Source organism: Nicotiana attenuata, unplaced genomic scaffold (genome assembly GCF_001879085.1).
Source record: "Nicotiana attenuata strain UT unplaced genomic scaffold, NIATTr2, whole genome shotgun sequence".
Lineage (NCBI taxonomy): Eukaryota > Viridiplantae > Streptophyta > Magnoliopsida > Solanales > Solanaceae > Nicotiana > Nicotiana attenuata.
In genome coordinates, this window is record NW_017670399.1 from 191,411 (window position 1) to 206,808 (window position 15,398).

At 36.5% G+C, this 15,398-nt stretch overlaps 1 protein-coding gene across 2 annotated transcripts; it reads left to right on the plus strand.

Annotated features, from left to right (window-relative positions):
• The first annotated feature begins 230 nt into the window (after positions 1-230).
• LOC109238872 (transcription factor bHLH143-like) lies at positions 231-4,195 on the plus strand. 2 transcript variants are annotated; one of them, XM_019405353.1, is made up of 4 exons: positions 231-401; positions 1,012-1,674; positions 1,839-1,993; positions 2,090-4,195. In XM_019405353.1, exon 4 carries the CDS (start codon positions 2,107-2,109, stop codon positions 3,178-3,180), a length of 1,074 nt encoding a protein of 357 aa, XP_019260898.1. In that variant the 5' UTR covers positions 231-401; positions 1,012-1,674; positions 1,839-1,993; positions 2,090-2,106; the 3' UTR covers positions 3,181-4,195. The 2 variants fall into 2 exon arrangements, with proteins under 2 accessions (XP_019260898.1, XP_019260899.1); XM_019405354.1 differs by having other exon boundaries at positions 1,015-1,674.
• Positions 4,196-15,398: the final 11,203 nt, after the last annotated feature.

Below are 15,398 nucleotides of genomic sequence, written 5' to 3' on the forward strand. Positions count from 1 at the left end.
CACCCCTAATTAAACACACTTTAACACAACTATAAGAATTATTAGTTCATTCACAAAATTTAAGTGTGTAATTAAAATATTCGAATAAATTCAGAAATGACTTTATGTATTAACCTTTTTTCTTTTCTTTATTACCAAAATACACACACCATGATTTTAGACCAAAAACCAAACGTGCGCTTAGCACGTACGAAAACCAATTAATTCATTGCGCAACCAAAAAATGAAGATGATTTCCTTTTTTGGTTCTATATAGTCTTACCCTCCGTGCACTCCCCTCATCTTTGACTGTATTCTCCTTATCTCTCCCTTCCATAAACACACACACTTTCAGCTCCCTATCTTCTTCATTTAAATCCTATTGCTTTTCTGGGTTTCTAAGGATAAGCAATTTCATTGTTGTAAGTCTCTATTCTTTTTTGTCCTCATTTTTTATATAATTTGAGTTGATTCTTGCCTTTTCTTTTAATTCATTTGCTGTATCTCATTTTGATTAAAACGGGGTTCTTTTTTTTGTGGTATATTGGTTTTTTGGGTTGTAAAGTTCAGATTTTTGGTTGTTTTCTAGCATTGTTAAATGAAAACTTCACTGAGATCTTGTGTCTTTCCCTGATTGTGGAAACTAGTACAAAGAGTATATTTTTTTGAAATATAAAAGGATACTGATTGACTATGCTATGAGATTTTTAGCTGCAATTTCTTGTTTTGTGAAATGCTTGTGTTTGGTAATTAGAGGAACAGAAAAATATTCACTGTAGTTTTACCTTTGACAAATAAATCGTATTGTCTTATGTTAAAATTTACTAGGTCTCAAGATTTTGAGCTTGAATCTAAGCAGCAAAAGTAAAAAAAGAAAAAGTGTATTTTAGTCATAATAATACACCCCACACCTTCTTAATGTTCTCAGTAATCAATCTTCTTTTATAAGATTCCTCTTTATCTTTAAAAGACTGGTTTTCATTTGGTGTTTATGGATTTAAAGCTGATGGTTGTATGTGGAAATTTTGTCAGCAGCTTAGAATTGGTGAAACACAAGAAAGAACAAACAACAACCGTGGCGAATAGAGCAAAGTAAAGAACAGCATGCTGTGGTGTAGTTTATCTGTTGACGTCTATCGGAAAGTCATCTCCTTGAACTTGTATTGCCGTGTCATTCTGTAAAATACCCTTTTTCAGAAATCACTTCTTTGTTATAGATTACTGTTTCTTTTGTTCACCTTGAAAAATCAAGTCTTCATAGTAATATCTTCCATGGGATCTACACGTTTCATTGTCGTACCCTGTTACGTTCTCAGCATTAGCTGAGAATTTAGTCACTTTCATCTTTATATTGGTGGGAATTGTCTTCTTTAGCATTCACTCTTACTATTACTTTGATCTTTAGCATTCAGTCTTTGATTTTCTGAGGAGTGATTTTTGACGGTCTGCGTATTTGAGCGTATCTTCAATCATTTTCTAGAGGGGATTGTTCGGAATCCTTTTGTTTCTTGATTGTTCTGTTGGAAGATTGAGGTGTTTGTATTGAGTGAAAAGGGTTGGGAACAAGTAGTTATGGTGTGTCAAGCAGCTGGCCAGACGAGATTTCGAGCATTGAAACATGAAAATGGAATTGCTGGGTCTGCCACCATAATAGTTAGAGTCATAGCATGCTTTCAACCACTCCAAGATTGCCAGGTCAGTGATGGACATTTTTGGTATTCTTGAATAATAAGATTCTCTTTATCTTTTTGTCTTCTGGAATCCTTGCTTAATCGAATAACTTTTACATGATGAGACGCCTTGTTCTTCCTTTGCTTGTTGGAAGACATCTAATTTCCTTTTCCTTTTGGGTATTTCAGGCTGAATACTTCCGTCATTTGCTTAAACCCGTCACGTAGATTGACCTTTCTTTTTACCGCGTTCAAGTTAAGCTGGAGTTTTTAGTTTTTTTCGTTGTTTATCAAGAGTGCAAGAAATAAACAGCAATTCGTAGTTTCACAGTTGTTTAGAACTGGTATGATTTGCAACCTCTAACCTATTGCAGTTTCTCTAGATTAATGTTGGTGATAATTCATCTGATTAGTTTGTTGGATTCTTGTCTGATTTTCAGGTGATTGTTGAGGTTGAATGGAAAAGGACTTTGGATCTTTGTTCCATCACCAGTATTCAGATCTGCAGTTAGCCCATTTGAATTTTTCTTATCCTCGATTTGATATAGGGCAGCAGAATTCTTTTCCTATTTACATGACTCCTCAGTCAAATGAGGTTCCTATGAATGGGAATTCTCCCCTTTTCACATTTTCTGGGCTTCTACAGTCAAAGGCAAGCCAGCCAACTGAACCTCACAATTGGTTATATTGTTCGCCTCAGTTCTATCAGGGTTTTGCTCCTGTTTCGACCGCTTTACTCGAAGAGAAGCTTGCTCCTCAAGCACTCGAAAATCCTAATGCAGGCGCCTCATCTGCTCAGAAGAGATTCCTTGTTTTTGATCAATCTGGTGATCAAACAACTTTGATCTATAGTTCTGCTAATGCTACTCCTGTACAATGCCCGGCTTCTTTGAATCCAACACCACCTGCCCTTTCTAATTTGGTTAAGGAGGATCCAGAGATTAAAAAGAATGAAGCTTCTCCATTTGGGCATTTTTTTGGTGATGAATATTATGAAGAAAGTAACAGAGATGACGTCGAAAGTGAAATGCGTGAGGATACTGAAGAACTGGACGCCCTACTCTATTCAGATGATGATTATTATTATTCCGAGGATGATGAAGAAAGAAGCACTGGTCACTCGCCTAGTACTATGACAACTCATGATTTACCAGAGTGGGTTGACAAAAGGGGTGAAGAATTAGCTAGTTCTGCGAAGCCAACCAAAAGGCATAAACTGTTAGATGGTAGCTATGATGCACCGTCGCTTAGGGATACTGCAACCTCTGCAAAAGCCTATGCGTGCTCCGACTTAGAGGATGATGCACAATCCAGTTGCGGCAATGGCTTTGACCAAGTTTCAGGAGCACCGTGTTCTCCATCTGGGAGAAAGAGGCTGAGAAAAGATAAAATTCGTGAGACTATAAGTATTTTGCAGGAAATAATCCCTGGAGGGAAGGGAAAAGACTCGATGGTTGTTATAGATGAAGCAATCCGTTACTTGAGATCCCTGAAGGTGAAAGCCAAGTCTCTAGGACTTGATTCTCTTTGAGCTTCAGCTTGCCCCTGGTCATAATTTTACGAGTTATTAATGGTATTTCTTATAGGTTCCTTGTGAGGTAGCGGTGTGAAGTACGTATTAAATGTTTCAGATGAATAAAGCAGAATTAAAGCTTAGATGGTATGGCAAAGTTGGGTTGGCGGAATATGGCATAAACAAAGTAAACCAGGTTGGAGAATTCCCTTAAGAGTCTTTATTCCATCATTCTGTTGGAACCATTGGCTGTGGTTTTGAAAATCACCGGTCGTGTCTTATTCATGTCTTCTTTAAAGATAAGGGAGGGAACTTCTTGTCATGCTTCCATAAAGGGTGGTAAATCATGAGTTCATATCTTGACCCTAAAGAGAAGTTGATTCTGCCCTTTGGGAATGTGTTTTTGCCCACATAATTGTTCGTGTCTGTGTGAACGATACGACAACTTGTTTACCTCAGTAGGACCCTGGAAAAGTTCCAGTGCACGCTTGGTGGCGAATTTGGGTCCCAAATCCTCACTTTCATTGCTCTTTTTTCCTTAATGCTATCACATTAATCCCTCTTGGGCGTTTCCCTTCCTTATCTAAAGGCGGTCATTCGCTTCGCGATGCATCTCTCTTTTGGTTACATCAGGTATAATTATGTTCTCCTGAGGTGAAATGAATCTCGACCCTTTGTGTAACAAACTGCTGCTACTATTTGACACATGACTAAGTTTGAGCTATATGGGAATCTTGGTGTGTGAAATTCTTAGTACTATATATGTGGTTGTGTAATACTAGTATCATGTGTGATGTTTGTATGGATTGGAGAATATTAACTATGTTTGGTCGCAGTGTTGTCTTTATGCTTGTGTTTTTACGTAGCATGCACGCATTTTTAGCTCAAAGTGTGAGAGACAGTGATGTATTTTTCTTGATTCCTTTGTAAATGGATTGCAATGGTGATAGAGTGGGACCACATGTTTGCATTATTTGGGTGATGAAATTTCGACACTTGCAAATGCATGCGAGGGTCCCTCATTCGTTGTCCATCTATTCTCCTTTTAAGTATTGATTAAATATCGGAAATAGCCCCTCTGTCCTCTGGGTAGGATTGCATTCATTCTACCTTCTCCGTATCCCACTTGTACGCTGTTCTGTTGTTGTATTAAATATAATCGGTTGGTATCGACAAAGAGATTTTAGTTTAGTTTTTATTCTCTCTTTCTTCTCCTTGATCCCCAATATAATAGAAATTAGAAGAAAACTCCGCTTATGAATACTTTAAGTGATTAGAATAGACATAGTTAATTTGTGTAGTTGATTCTCATTAATTAACTTGTGATGGAGATGTAATTGACTCAATTCAAATTGATCTGAACATCACAGTATAAAAAACACAAATGAATAAATAAACAAACTTCATTGAAATGGGATTAGGTTTATTTTAAACGCGATTCTCGTGGTTTAGTACTAATTATCAAAAAACTCAAGTTGATTGACTAACAAAATAGTTATGACTTGAGCATCTTATAGTTTTTTGTGTTTTTCCAAAGTATTGAAGTGGGAATTCCAAGAGCTAAATGGGTACGAAAGTCAAACATTGAAAATAAATTTTGGAAAATGGAGAGATGTACCTAACGTCGATTAAAAATTAGAAACAGACCGTAGCAGCAGGTAGTTGAAATGGACCGAATGTTTATATCCGTAGAGTACGTGCAATTAATCAAATTGATTATGTACCGAGTCCGACAAGACACGATTGGCAAGAAAGGAATATATAAAAAAAAAGATTTTCCAAGTGAAAGTGATATTAAAAAATTAAAGTTGTCTTTGGACATGAATATAATTTTGCGATGTTTTTGAATTTTTGCGAGTGATCTGAAGTGAAAATTTTGAAAAATAACTTTTTGGAGTTTTTCAAATTTTCGTAATATTCCAAAATTCATCTTCATGTGAAAATTGAAAATCTCATGGCCAAACATTGATATCGAAAAAAGTAAAAAATTTCCAAAAAAAGTGAGATTTTTTTTATGGACAGGAGATCATCTAGGCAAGTATCGAATACCAAATAGTCAAATAAAAAACGTACAATGAGTTAAATTATGTATTGATTTAACTTTTTTGACATGTTTAATTGACATCCCTAGACTAACTCGATATGATCCATTTTAATCATTTCAACTCACCCAATTTATCGAATTTTGGACAGATTTGACAAATTACATATACTTATTCTATGTTTGATACTCCTACCCGAAATTCAGCCTCTCATGCCCTTAAAGTTCAATGACATGAAGTGGTAAAATGATAAAAACTTTGTGTGAACAAAATAAAGGAGTATATTTTTTGGTAGTTTGAATAGTGGATTTTTTCTCGTCATCATTAAAGGGAGAAAATAAAATAAAAGGCAAAAATAATAATTAATAGACCAAATTACGACCCTTTTATGAAGGTATATGTAAATCTCTCGTTGAAAAAGTTAGCAAAGAAATGAAAAAAGAGAGCCAAACATGTTTTAAATTTCATTGTCTCGTCAATGTACATACACGAGTTCTCTTTGTTGGGGTTTATGTATTTAAGTATATTAAATATTTAAAAGAGTGTGAATGAGAAATGGAGGGAAATGAAATTTTTGAGTGAAATTTTAAGTTCCCCCTTGGCAAAGGGACATTGTCTCATATTGAAAGAGGAAGAAGTTTTTTTATAGATATATAAGCAATTGCTCTTCTTCTAGCTCTTAAAGAGTTGAGAAGAAGGCAAGCCTCGCGCCGTCGTCGTTCGCTCGGCTTCGGCTTCGATCAAATGATCGATTGATTGATTAATTTTTTGGACCAAATTTATTTGTTAATAGTAAAATATTAACAGAAATGTTATTAAATTTTTGTTTTAATAATAGAATATTAATATTAAAATAAATATTAATCTTAAATCCAATCTGTTTTTTTGTTTTGGTAACAGAAAATTAACTACCCTCTTCAATTTTTCCTCTTTATTGTTGAGTAAATAACCATTTATGTTATGGCATTTATGTTGTGGCCGTTTTGCATAAACAACCATTCTGAAGAGTTGCACCTCTTCAGATTTCAGCCCAACTTTGGCTATAAATACAAGACTATTCTGCTCAGAATTTCCATACGATTTTCTGAGTTTCTCCTCCTTCTTCTGCATACTTTTAACATCAAACAAAGCAACAGTAAGTGTGATTTGCTACCGAACTTTGTGTTCACTGAAACACTGGGGTTTGAAGTACCACTACAGCAGTGTGTAATTCGTTCTATCCTGGGAGGAAATGATCCATAATCTTGGGTACTAGGAGGGGATTAAATTCCTTAAGGAAACACTGTGAATTCAGTGGGCTCGAATTGATTTCTATCTCTTTACGTTTTCTGTTTATATATTATTCTATTTTGTTTTTCCAGAATTAGTTTACAAATACAATTTACTAACGAGCTTAAGGAATTTAATATATTTTCTGTATTTGTACTCACTGTTTCTGGAGAGTAAAACCTTTGTGGTTTTGTACTCTATTGAAGATTAAAATCTACGTGATTTTAACGTTTGTGTCATTCTTTTACAGAAATGACTAATGAAAATGTGAACCAAGCTGTTCCAATGGTGACTGCCAATGCCTCAACGAGCCGAACAACACTGGCAGCATTGGCAGCGGCGGAGACCCGGAAATTTTTCGGGATTAATTTCAAGCGCTGGCAGCAAAAGATGTTATTCTACTTGACTACTCTAAGTTCATCAAGGAAGATGTTCCTGTGCTGTCCGATGAAACTCCAGAAACTGAACGCTTTCTCGTGATTGAGGCGTGGAAGCATTTAGATTTTTTGTGCAAGAATTATATTCTAAGCCGGCTGGAGGATGCTTTGTATAACGTCTACAGTGGCGTGGAAACGTCAAAAGAACTATGGACTGTGCTTGAAAAAAAATACAAAACCGAAGATGCCAGGTTGAAGAAGTTCGTTGCTGCAAAGTTTTTGGACTATAAAATGGTAGATAGCAAGTCTGTTATTACCCAAGTCCAGAAATTGCAAGTGACTATTCACGATCTCCTTGCTGAAGGTATAAATCAATTTAATGCTGATGTCGAAAGTAGTAATCTTAGTATTTTTACTAATAGAAATTTCATTGAAGGTCTTGTCATCAATGAAGCATTCCAAGTACCAGCGATGCTTGAGAAGTTGCCTCCTTTGTGGAAGGACTTCAAAAACTACTTGAAACACAAACGCAAGGAGATGTCCCTTGAAGATCTCATTGTTCGGTTAAGAATCGAATAGGACAATAAAGCTTCTGAAAAGAGAGGCCGTGGAAACTCAACAATAATGGGAGCAAATATTGTTGAAGAGAACAAAAAGAGGAAGAAGGCTTCTGGACCGAAATACAACCCAAGCAAGAAGCGGTTCAGTGGAAATTGCTACAACTGTGGAAAAGCCGGACACAAATCTACGGAGTGTCGTGCTCCGAAGAAAGATAAGAAGAAGGGTCAAGCAAACATGGTTGAAAAGCATGATGATGTTGATAACTTATGTGCCATGCTTTCCGAATGCAACTTGGTGGGCAATGATCACACCCAACTCTAGTCCTAAAAAGGATAAGCGGTCGCTGCAAATATAATCCGGTCTAAAAGTCCGGAGTCGAATCCCACAGAGAACTAAGGTTTCGCTGTAATTGTTCAATATCGCAAAGAAAACAAGTTTGAACAATTTTTAAATTATAATATTAGGATTTTTATATCTAACTAATTAACCAACAAATACTATAAAACGGTAAAATTATCAACTAACGAGACAAAGGTTTGGAGACTAAATTAAGGAGGTCTAGAGTTATGATTTCCCCAATTATTGATTTCATTAATTGTATGTTTCTTATAGCTTTGACTTAGTTACCTCTATCAATCATGAACTCTCCATCTATCATAAATTTCTCTCAAGCAATTATGATAATTTACTAGACGCACTCTCTCAAGCTACGCTAGCTAGATTCACATTACAGTTCACTTAAATCGCACCCGAGGTATCGTTATCTCTAATCCAACCTCTAAACCCTCGGTTATGACTCTCGCCTATACTCCGGGGGTGATGTTGTTCAAACAACTACCTAAATATGCACTCTCTCTATAATAAATAGGAACGGCTAATTGAGGATCCTTTCAATTAACCAAAATCAAAACGTAGTTGAACAAATAGAGATTAACAACTAACTCAAAACTATATTAATATAACAACCAATTCATCCCCAAAAGGTTCCATCAAAACTCTAGATAATAAATTAGCTATTCATAAAAGTATGTGAAAACACAATACTCCAATTCATAACCAACAATAAAATAGGAAGAAGAAGGGGAAAAACTCGTAGTTGAATCTTCCTCCTTGCTTCTAGCGTGTTCTTGCCTCCAAGGGTGTTGTCTAACCCTAAAGTAGTGTCTCTCTCAAAGTGGTGTTTTAGGATGTATTTATATGTCCTAGGGTTGATGAGGGGCAGAATTCTTCAATCCAACTTCGGATGGGAGAGCTGGAATCCGCGTCTGCCTCCGCGTCTAGACGCGGACTTTGACGCGGATCCGCGTTTGCCTTCGCGTCTAGACGCGGACTTTGATGCGGATCCAGCTTTTGAAATTCTTCCATTTCGCGAAGCGCTCCGTGCCTTTGCTTCGCTTCGCTGTTTTGTGCCTTAACTTTTCTCCTTTTTCGCGTCCGACTTCGTGCCATGCACGAGAATAGACGAGCTCCCACTCCTTTAATTTCTTCTTTTTGTGTCGAATTGTCTTCTTTTGGTCATTTATCATCCAAACTCGTTCCTACACATAAGAAACACATAATGAGTATATTTCACTTCGAAAATCATGTAATCTCCCGCGACACACACAAGAATTAATATGCAAATATACTAAAAAATATGCACTTTTCATCATTTATCAACACCCCATACTTAAACTGTTGCTCGTCCTCGAGCAATCAAACTACACTTTTTTTATAGACACGACCTTTTTAAACAATTCTCCTAACTCATCACATCAAGAGTATTTAGAATAGACTAAACACAAAAGCATAACATCTTTACCTCAAGATTTGACTCATAAGTACGACGCATTATTCACAACTCACCCACTTACTCTAACATAGAGGTCACTGACATTACCTTTCCTTCATCAATCAAGTGCCCTCACACAACAAAAGAGAGTAGTTCCACACAATAAAATTTAAGAACACTTAGGAACTCAAGATAGAAAGAATTCACTCACTCTAAAAAATAACATTCATATGCCACTAAAGATGCACCATAAGCTTGCCTATAGTGTACTACTCCACTAATCGAGCTCATTCAATGTAGGATCAATTAGGACTTTATTTGGTTGTAATGTAGGCTACGGGACGGGTAGGATATATTTAGATATAAGAGTGACTACACCTCCCTAAGCACTTTAATACATATACTTTAACATTCAAACCCCATACTTATGTCAAACCAAACTCCGCCTTCACATCAATGTATATTACCCCATACTTCTTTAAGCACAATTACAGCAAGAGTCACCACTTATTAAAGAAATACTTTTTTTTTTCACAGCAATACAACTATATTTTTTTTTCCAATTCAAGTGGCTCTTACTTGTTCAAAACAGTGCACCTTTCTCCTGATTTTATTAGTTCCACTCAAAAGCCAAACCAACCACCCCACACTTTAACTTTTACATAAATCGTCATAATTCAAGTGCTTATGAGAGGTTAAAAGGTTCAAATAGATAGTCCATTCAAACAAATGGGTAAGGCTTGTAATGTGGTTGCCAAAGAAACAGGATTACAGGCTCAAAGGGGTTAACTACGATACATAACAATTAGGCGGGTAAAATATACATATCTGGCTCAACAAAGAAATGCCTATATCACTTCCTAGACTGAATAAAACTACTATTTCGCTTTGCAAACACACGGGGCAAGTTCTAGGAATCAAATGCAATGCACAGAATATAACAAATCCTTACACACACATGGCACATAACTCACTAAGGATTGGTTTCATCAAGACACTCTAGTCAAAGTAGTTAAGCAAAGTTAAGATCATACAATTTAAGGTACTTATACAAGAGTCAAAAACTGAGCCTAAGCGTCACAGCCAAAGTACTCACTATTCTCAAGGCATAACCAAGTCAAGAGATATTGCTTCAATTCAAAACACAACACAATGGCTCCTACTCCCAAAAAAACTAACTACACCCGGTTCAAATAAAACCCTTGGAAAAGAACCGCGACACAAAGAAAAACCAAGGGGGAATTATTACACTACCTACAAAGAAAATCTTTTTGTTTTTTTCTTTAGACTTAAATCCCTCAAGAAAATTGTCTAATAGATCCATCGTCGGGAAAAGTCCAATCTTTTAAAAAATACTATTTAATTAAACTAATACAACTAAAGTAGCATGAAAAGTCACCCAGACAATCTCATCACCCCACACTTAAAATTGTGCATTGTCCCCAATGCACAGCATAACCATAAGAGGGTAAGAGAAACTCCCTGGTAGGCCAAAGGCCGAAGCACTAGCAGTTCATGGGGTACTCAGAATTCTCCCAGGCTTGGTCCTTCGTGCGGGTACCTCACACTTAGTTCCAACCATTTGATTTGCTGTTGCATCCTTCCAATACCTTTGCTTTCCATGCTTCTAAAAAAAAAATAAAAAAATTGACACTACAAAAATAATACAATTAAAAAAAATAAAAAATAAATAAAAGAAAGCAATAAAGCTGGGTTGCCTCCCAACAAGCGCTTGGTTTAACGTTGCGGCATGACGCGAATCACTTTTTGCCTCCACCTCGAGCTTATGAATTGAACCCCAAGTTTTGATTCAAGCTTATGATTATGGTCATGGGGCGGTGGAACGAATCTAACTGGCCCATGGAAATAATGTAGTATTCTGCACTCCTTGGCCTTTGTATGAGGTATGTAATCCTGACTTTCTGGCAAGAAAAATTCCAGAATATATGCACCTTGTTCCTCATTCCTTGACTCTTCGATTGACTCAGATGACTCTATTTCCATACATCATCCAAACATAATGTGGAAAAATGCTTGGAGTGTGGACCAATGCGCTCAAACACATGAACTTCAGGACTCTCAACATCCTCAACATCAGTGATACTTGAGTCAACAAAATTTATATCCTCAAAGTCCTTGGCTGGCTCTAGTCTCACTTCTTCAACATTGACATCCTCAAATTGTGGTTGGCTAGGTTGTTGATGTTCTACTCTGACCTCCCCAATTAACACCTCAAATTCATGCTCTTCTTGGCTACTATCCTCAATATTGGCTTGTTGAGCATTAAAAGCTCCAACCACTTGACTCAATTGAGCCTCCAACTTGCGAATAGTAGCCTCTTGCCTTTCTATGTGCAATTGTTTCTCATTGTTTTGTTCCAGAAGGCACTTTAGCATATCCTTGATCTCCTTCAGGTCTGCATTCCCAGGTTCTTTGTTCCTATTAACTTCACAAGAAAAGGTAGAACCATCATAATAAGGGGTTGTGGGAAAATAAGAAATATAAGCACAACTATGAAGGTGACCATTTTTACCACCACACACATCACACACATTCCACAAATAAGATTGAGTTGGTGCACATAACTCGCTCTCAGGAACGTTTTGAAAATTTTGCCACGGGTGGTTTCCTTTACAATATGTATGGAGATCAATAGTAGAATTATCTACACCTAAATTCCCATAATTCCAAGATTTCATGTTTCTCAAATCAACAGTTACAAAAAAAATACCAAGAAAAAACAAAACAAAATAAAAGTTCAAACTCGTAGCCTAGCAATATATACAGCTACAACTACACCGTTAGTTCCCCGGCAACGGCGCCAAAATTTGATCACGCCCAACTCTAGTCCTAAAAAGGATAAGCGGTCGCTGCAAATATAATCCGGTCTAAAAGTCCGGAGTCGAATCCCACAGAGAACTAAGGTTTCGCTGTAATTGTTCAATATCGCAAAGAAGACAAGAGTTTGAACAATTTCTAATTAAAACATTAAGATTTTTATATCTAACTAATTAACCAACAAATACTATAAAACGGTAAAATTACCAACTAACGAGACAAAGGTTTGGAGACTAAATTAAGGAGGTCTAGAGTTATGATTTCCCCAATTGTTGATTTCATTAATTGTATGTTTCTTATAGCTTTGACTTAGTTGCCTCTATCATTCATGAACTCTCCAGCTATCATAAATCTCTCTCAAGCAATTATGATAATTTACTAGACGCACTCTCTCAAGCTACGCTAGATAGATTCACATTACAGTTCACTTAAATCGCACCCGAGGTATCGTTATCTCTAATCCAACCTCTAAACCCTCGGTTATGACTCTCGCCTATACTGCAGGAGTGATGTTGTTCAAACAACTACCTAAATATGCACTCTCTCTCAAGCAGATACATAATAAATAGGAACGGCTAATTGAGGATCCTTTCAATTAACCAAAATCAAAACGTAGTTGAACAAATAGAGATTAACAACTAACTCAAAACTATATTAATATAACAACCAATTCATCCCCAAAAGGTTCCATCAAAATTCTAGATAATAAATTAGCTATTCATAAAAGTATGTGAAAACACAATACTCCAATTCATAACCAACAATAAAATAGGAAGAAGAAGGGGAAAACTCGTAGTTGAATCTTCCTCCTTGCTCCTAGCGTGTTCTTGCCTCCAGGGTGTTGTCTAACCCTAAAGTAGTGTCTCTCTCAAAGTGGTATTTTAGGATGTATTTATATGACCTAGGATTGATGAGGGGTGGAATTCTTCAATCCAACTTCGGATGGGAGAGCTGGAATCCGCGTCTGCCTTCGCGTCTAGACGCGGACTTTGACGCGGATACGCGTTTGCCTTCGCGTCTAGACACGGACTTTGATGCGGATCCAGCTTTTGAAATTATTCCATTTCGCGAAGCGCTCCGTGCCTTTGCTTCGCTTCGCTGTTTTGTGCCTTAACTTTTCTCCTTTTTCGCGTCCGACTTCGTGCCATGCACGAGAATAGACGAGCTCCCACTCCTTTAATTTCTTCTTTTTGTGCCGAATTGTCATCTTTTGGTCATTTATCATCCAAACTTGTTCCTACACATAAGAAACACATAATGAGTATATTTCACTTTGAAAATCATGTAATCTCCCGCGGCACACACAAGAATTAATATGCAAATATACTCAAAAATATGCACTTTTCATCATTTATTAGGCAATCCTAAAGAGTGGTGGATTGATTCTGGAGCCACTTGCCATGTTTGTGCTGTTAGAGAAGCTTTTGCTACTTATGCTCCTGTTGGACCCGATGAGACGCTTTCTATGAGAAATGCTTCAAAGGACAAGATTGAAGGATGTGGGAAGATATTTCTCAAAATGACTTCCGCTAAAGTGGTAACTTTGAACAACGTCCTTCATGTTCCCGAGATTAGGAAGAATTTAGTCTCTGCTGGACTTCTTGTTAAGAATGATTTTAAATGTGTTTTTGTTTCCGATAAGGTTGTAATAAGTAAGAACGAAATATTTGTAGGAAAAGGTTACCTCACTGAGGGCCTTTTCAAACTGAATGTAATGGTTGTTGAAAATAATAATAAAATTTCAGCTTCGTCTTACTTACTTGAGTCAGATGAATTATGGCATATACGTTTGGGTCATGTTAATTATAAAACCTTGCGGAAAATGATTAATTTGGAAGTATTGCCTATATTTGAATGCGACAAATCAAAATGTCAAATATGTGTGGAATCTAAGTATGTTAAGTATCCTTATAAGTCAGTTGAAAGGAATTCAGATCCTTTAGACTTAATTCACACAGATATTTGCGATATGAAGTCAATACCATCTCGCGGTGGAAAGAAGTATTTCATAACTTTTATTGACGATAGTACTCGATATTTCTATGTTTACTTACTTAATAGTAAAGATGAAGCAATAGACGCATTTAAGCAATACAAAAATGAAGTTGAAACGCAACTTAACAAGAAAATCAAAATGATAAGAAGTGATAGGGGTGGTGAATATGAATCTCTTTTTGAACAAATATGTTTAGAATATGGAATTATTCATCAAAGAATAGCCCCTTACATGCCCCAATCCAATAGGATTGCATAAAGAAAGAATCGTTCATTAAAGAAGATGATGAACGCATTATTTATGAGTTCTGGTTTGCCACAGAACTTGTGGGGGGAAGCCATTTTTATGGCTAGCCGAATACTAAATCGAGTACCCCATAGCAAAACACAATCCATTCCATATGAAAAATGGAAAGGAAGGAAGCCCAACTTGAATTATTTTAAGGTGTGGGGGTGTTTGGCAAAAGTGCAAGTTCCTAAACCCAAAAGGGTAAAAATAGAACCGAAAACCGTTGATTGTGTTTTCATAGGATATGCGACTAATAGTAAAGCATATCGATTTCTGGTTCATAAATCAGAAAATCCCGACATTCATAATAATACGGGTATAGAATCAGATAATGCTGAGTTCTTTGAAAATATATATCCGTATAAAAAGGAATGCCAGTCGATTGGTGAAGGATCTAAACGACCTCGGGAAGAAAAAAAAGAAAGTACACTTAACTAGGAGGATCCAAGACGTAGTAAACGTCAAAGAACGTCTACTTTATTTGGACCAGATTTTGTGACTTTCTTATTGGAAAATGAGCCTTAAACATTTAAAGAAGCTATGTCTTCTTCGGAATCATTGTTTTGCAAAGAGGCAGTCAATAGTGAAATAGAATCCATACTGAACAACCATACATGGGAATTGGTTGATCTTCCTCCTGGAAATAAACCGTTGTGTTCTAAATGGATCTTTAAGAGGAAAATGAAAGATGATGGCACTATTGACAAATTTAAGGCAAGACTTGTGGTTAAAGGGTATAGACAACGAGAAGGTATTGACTATTTCGATACATACTCTCTAGTTACAAGAATTACGTCCATACGAACGTTAGTAGCGTTAGCTGCAGTTTATGGTCTTGAAATTCATCAAATGGATGTTAAGACAAGCTTCTTAAATGGAGAGTTGGAGGAAGAAATTTACATGGAACAACCTGAAGGGTTTGTGGTTCCAGGTAAAGAAAGAAGGTATGTAGACTTGTTAAGTCCCTTTACGGACTAAAACAAGCACCCAAACAATGGCATGCGAAATTTGACCAAACAATGTTGTCAAATGGTTTTAAAATAAATGAATGTGATAAATGTGTGTACAATAAAAATGTTCCAAATCACAGTCAT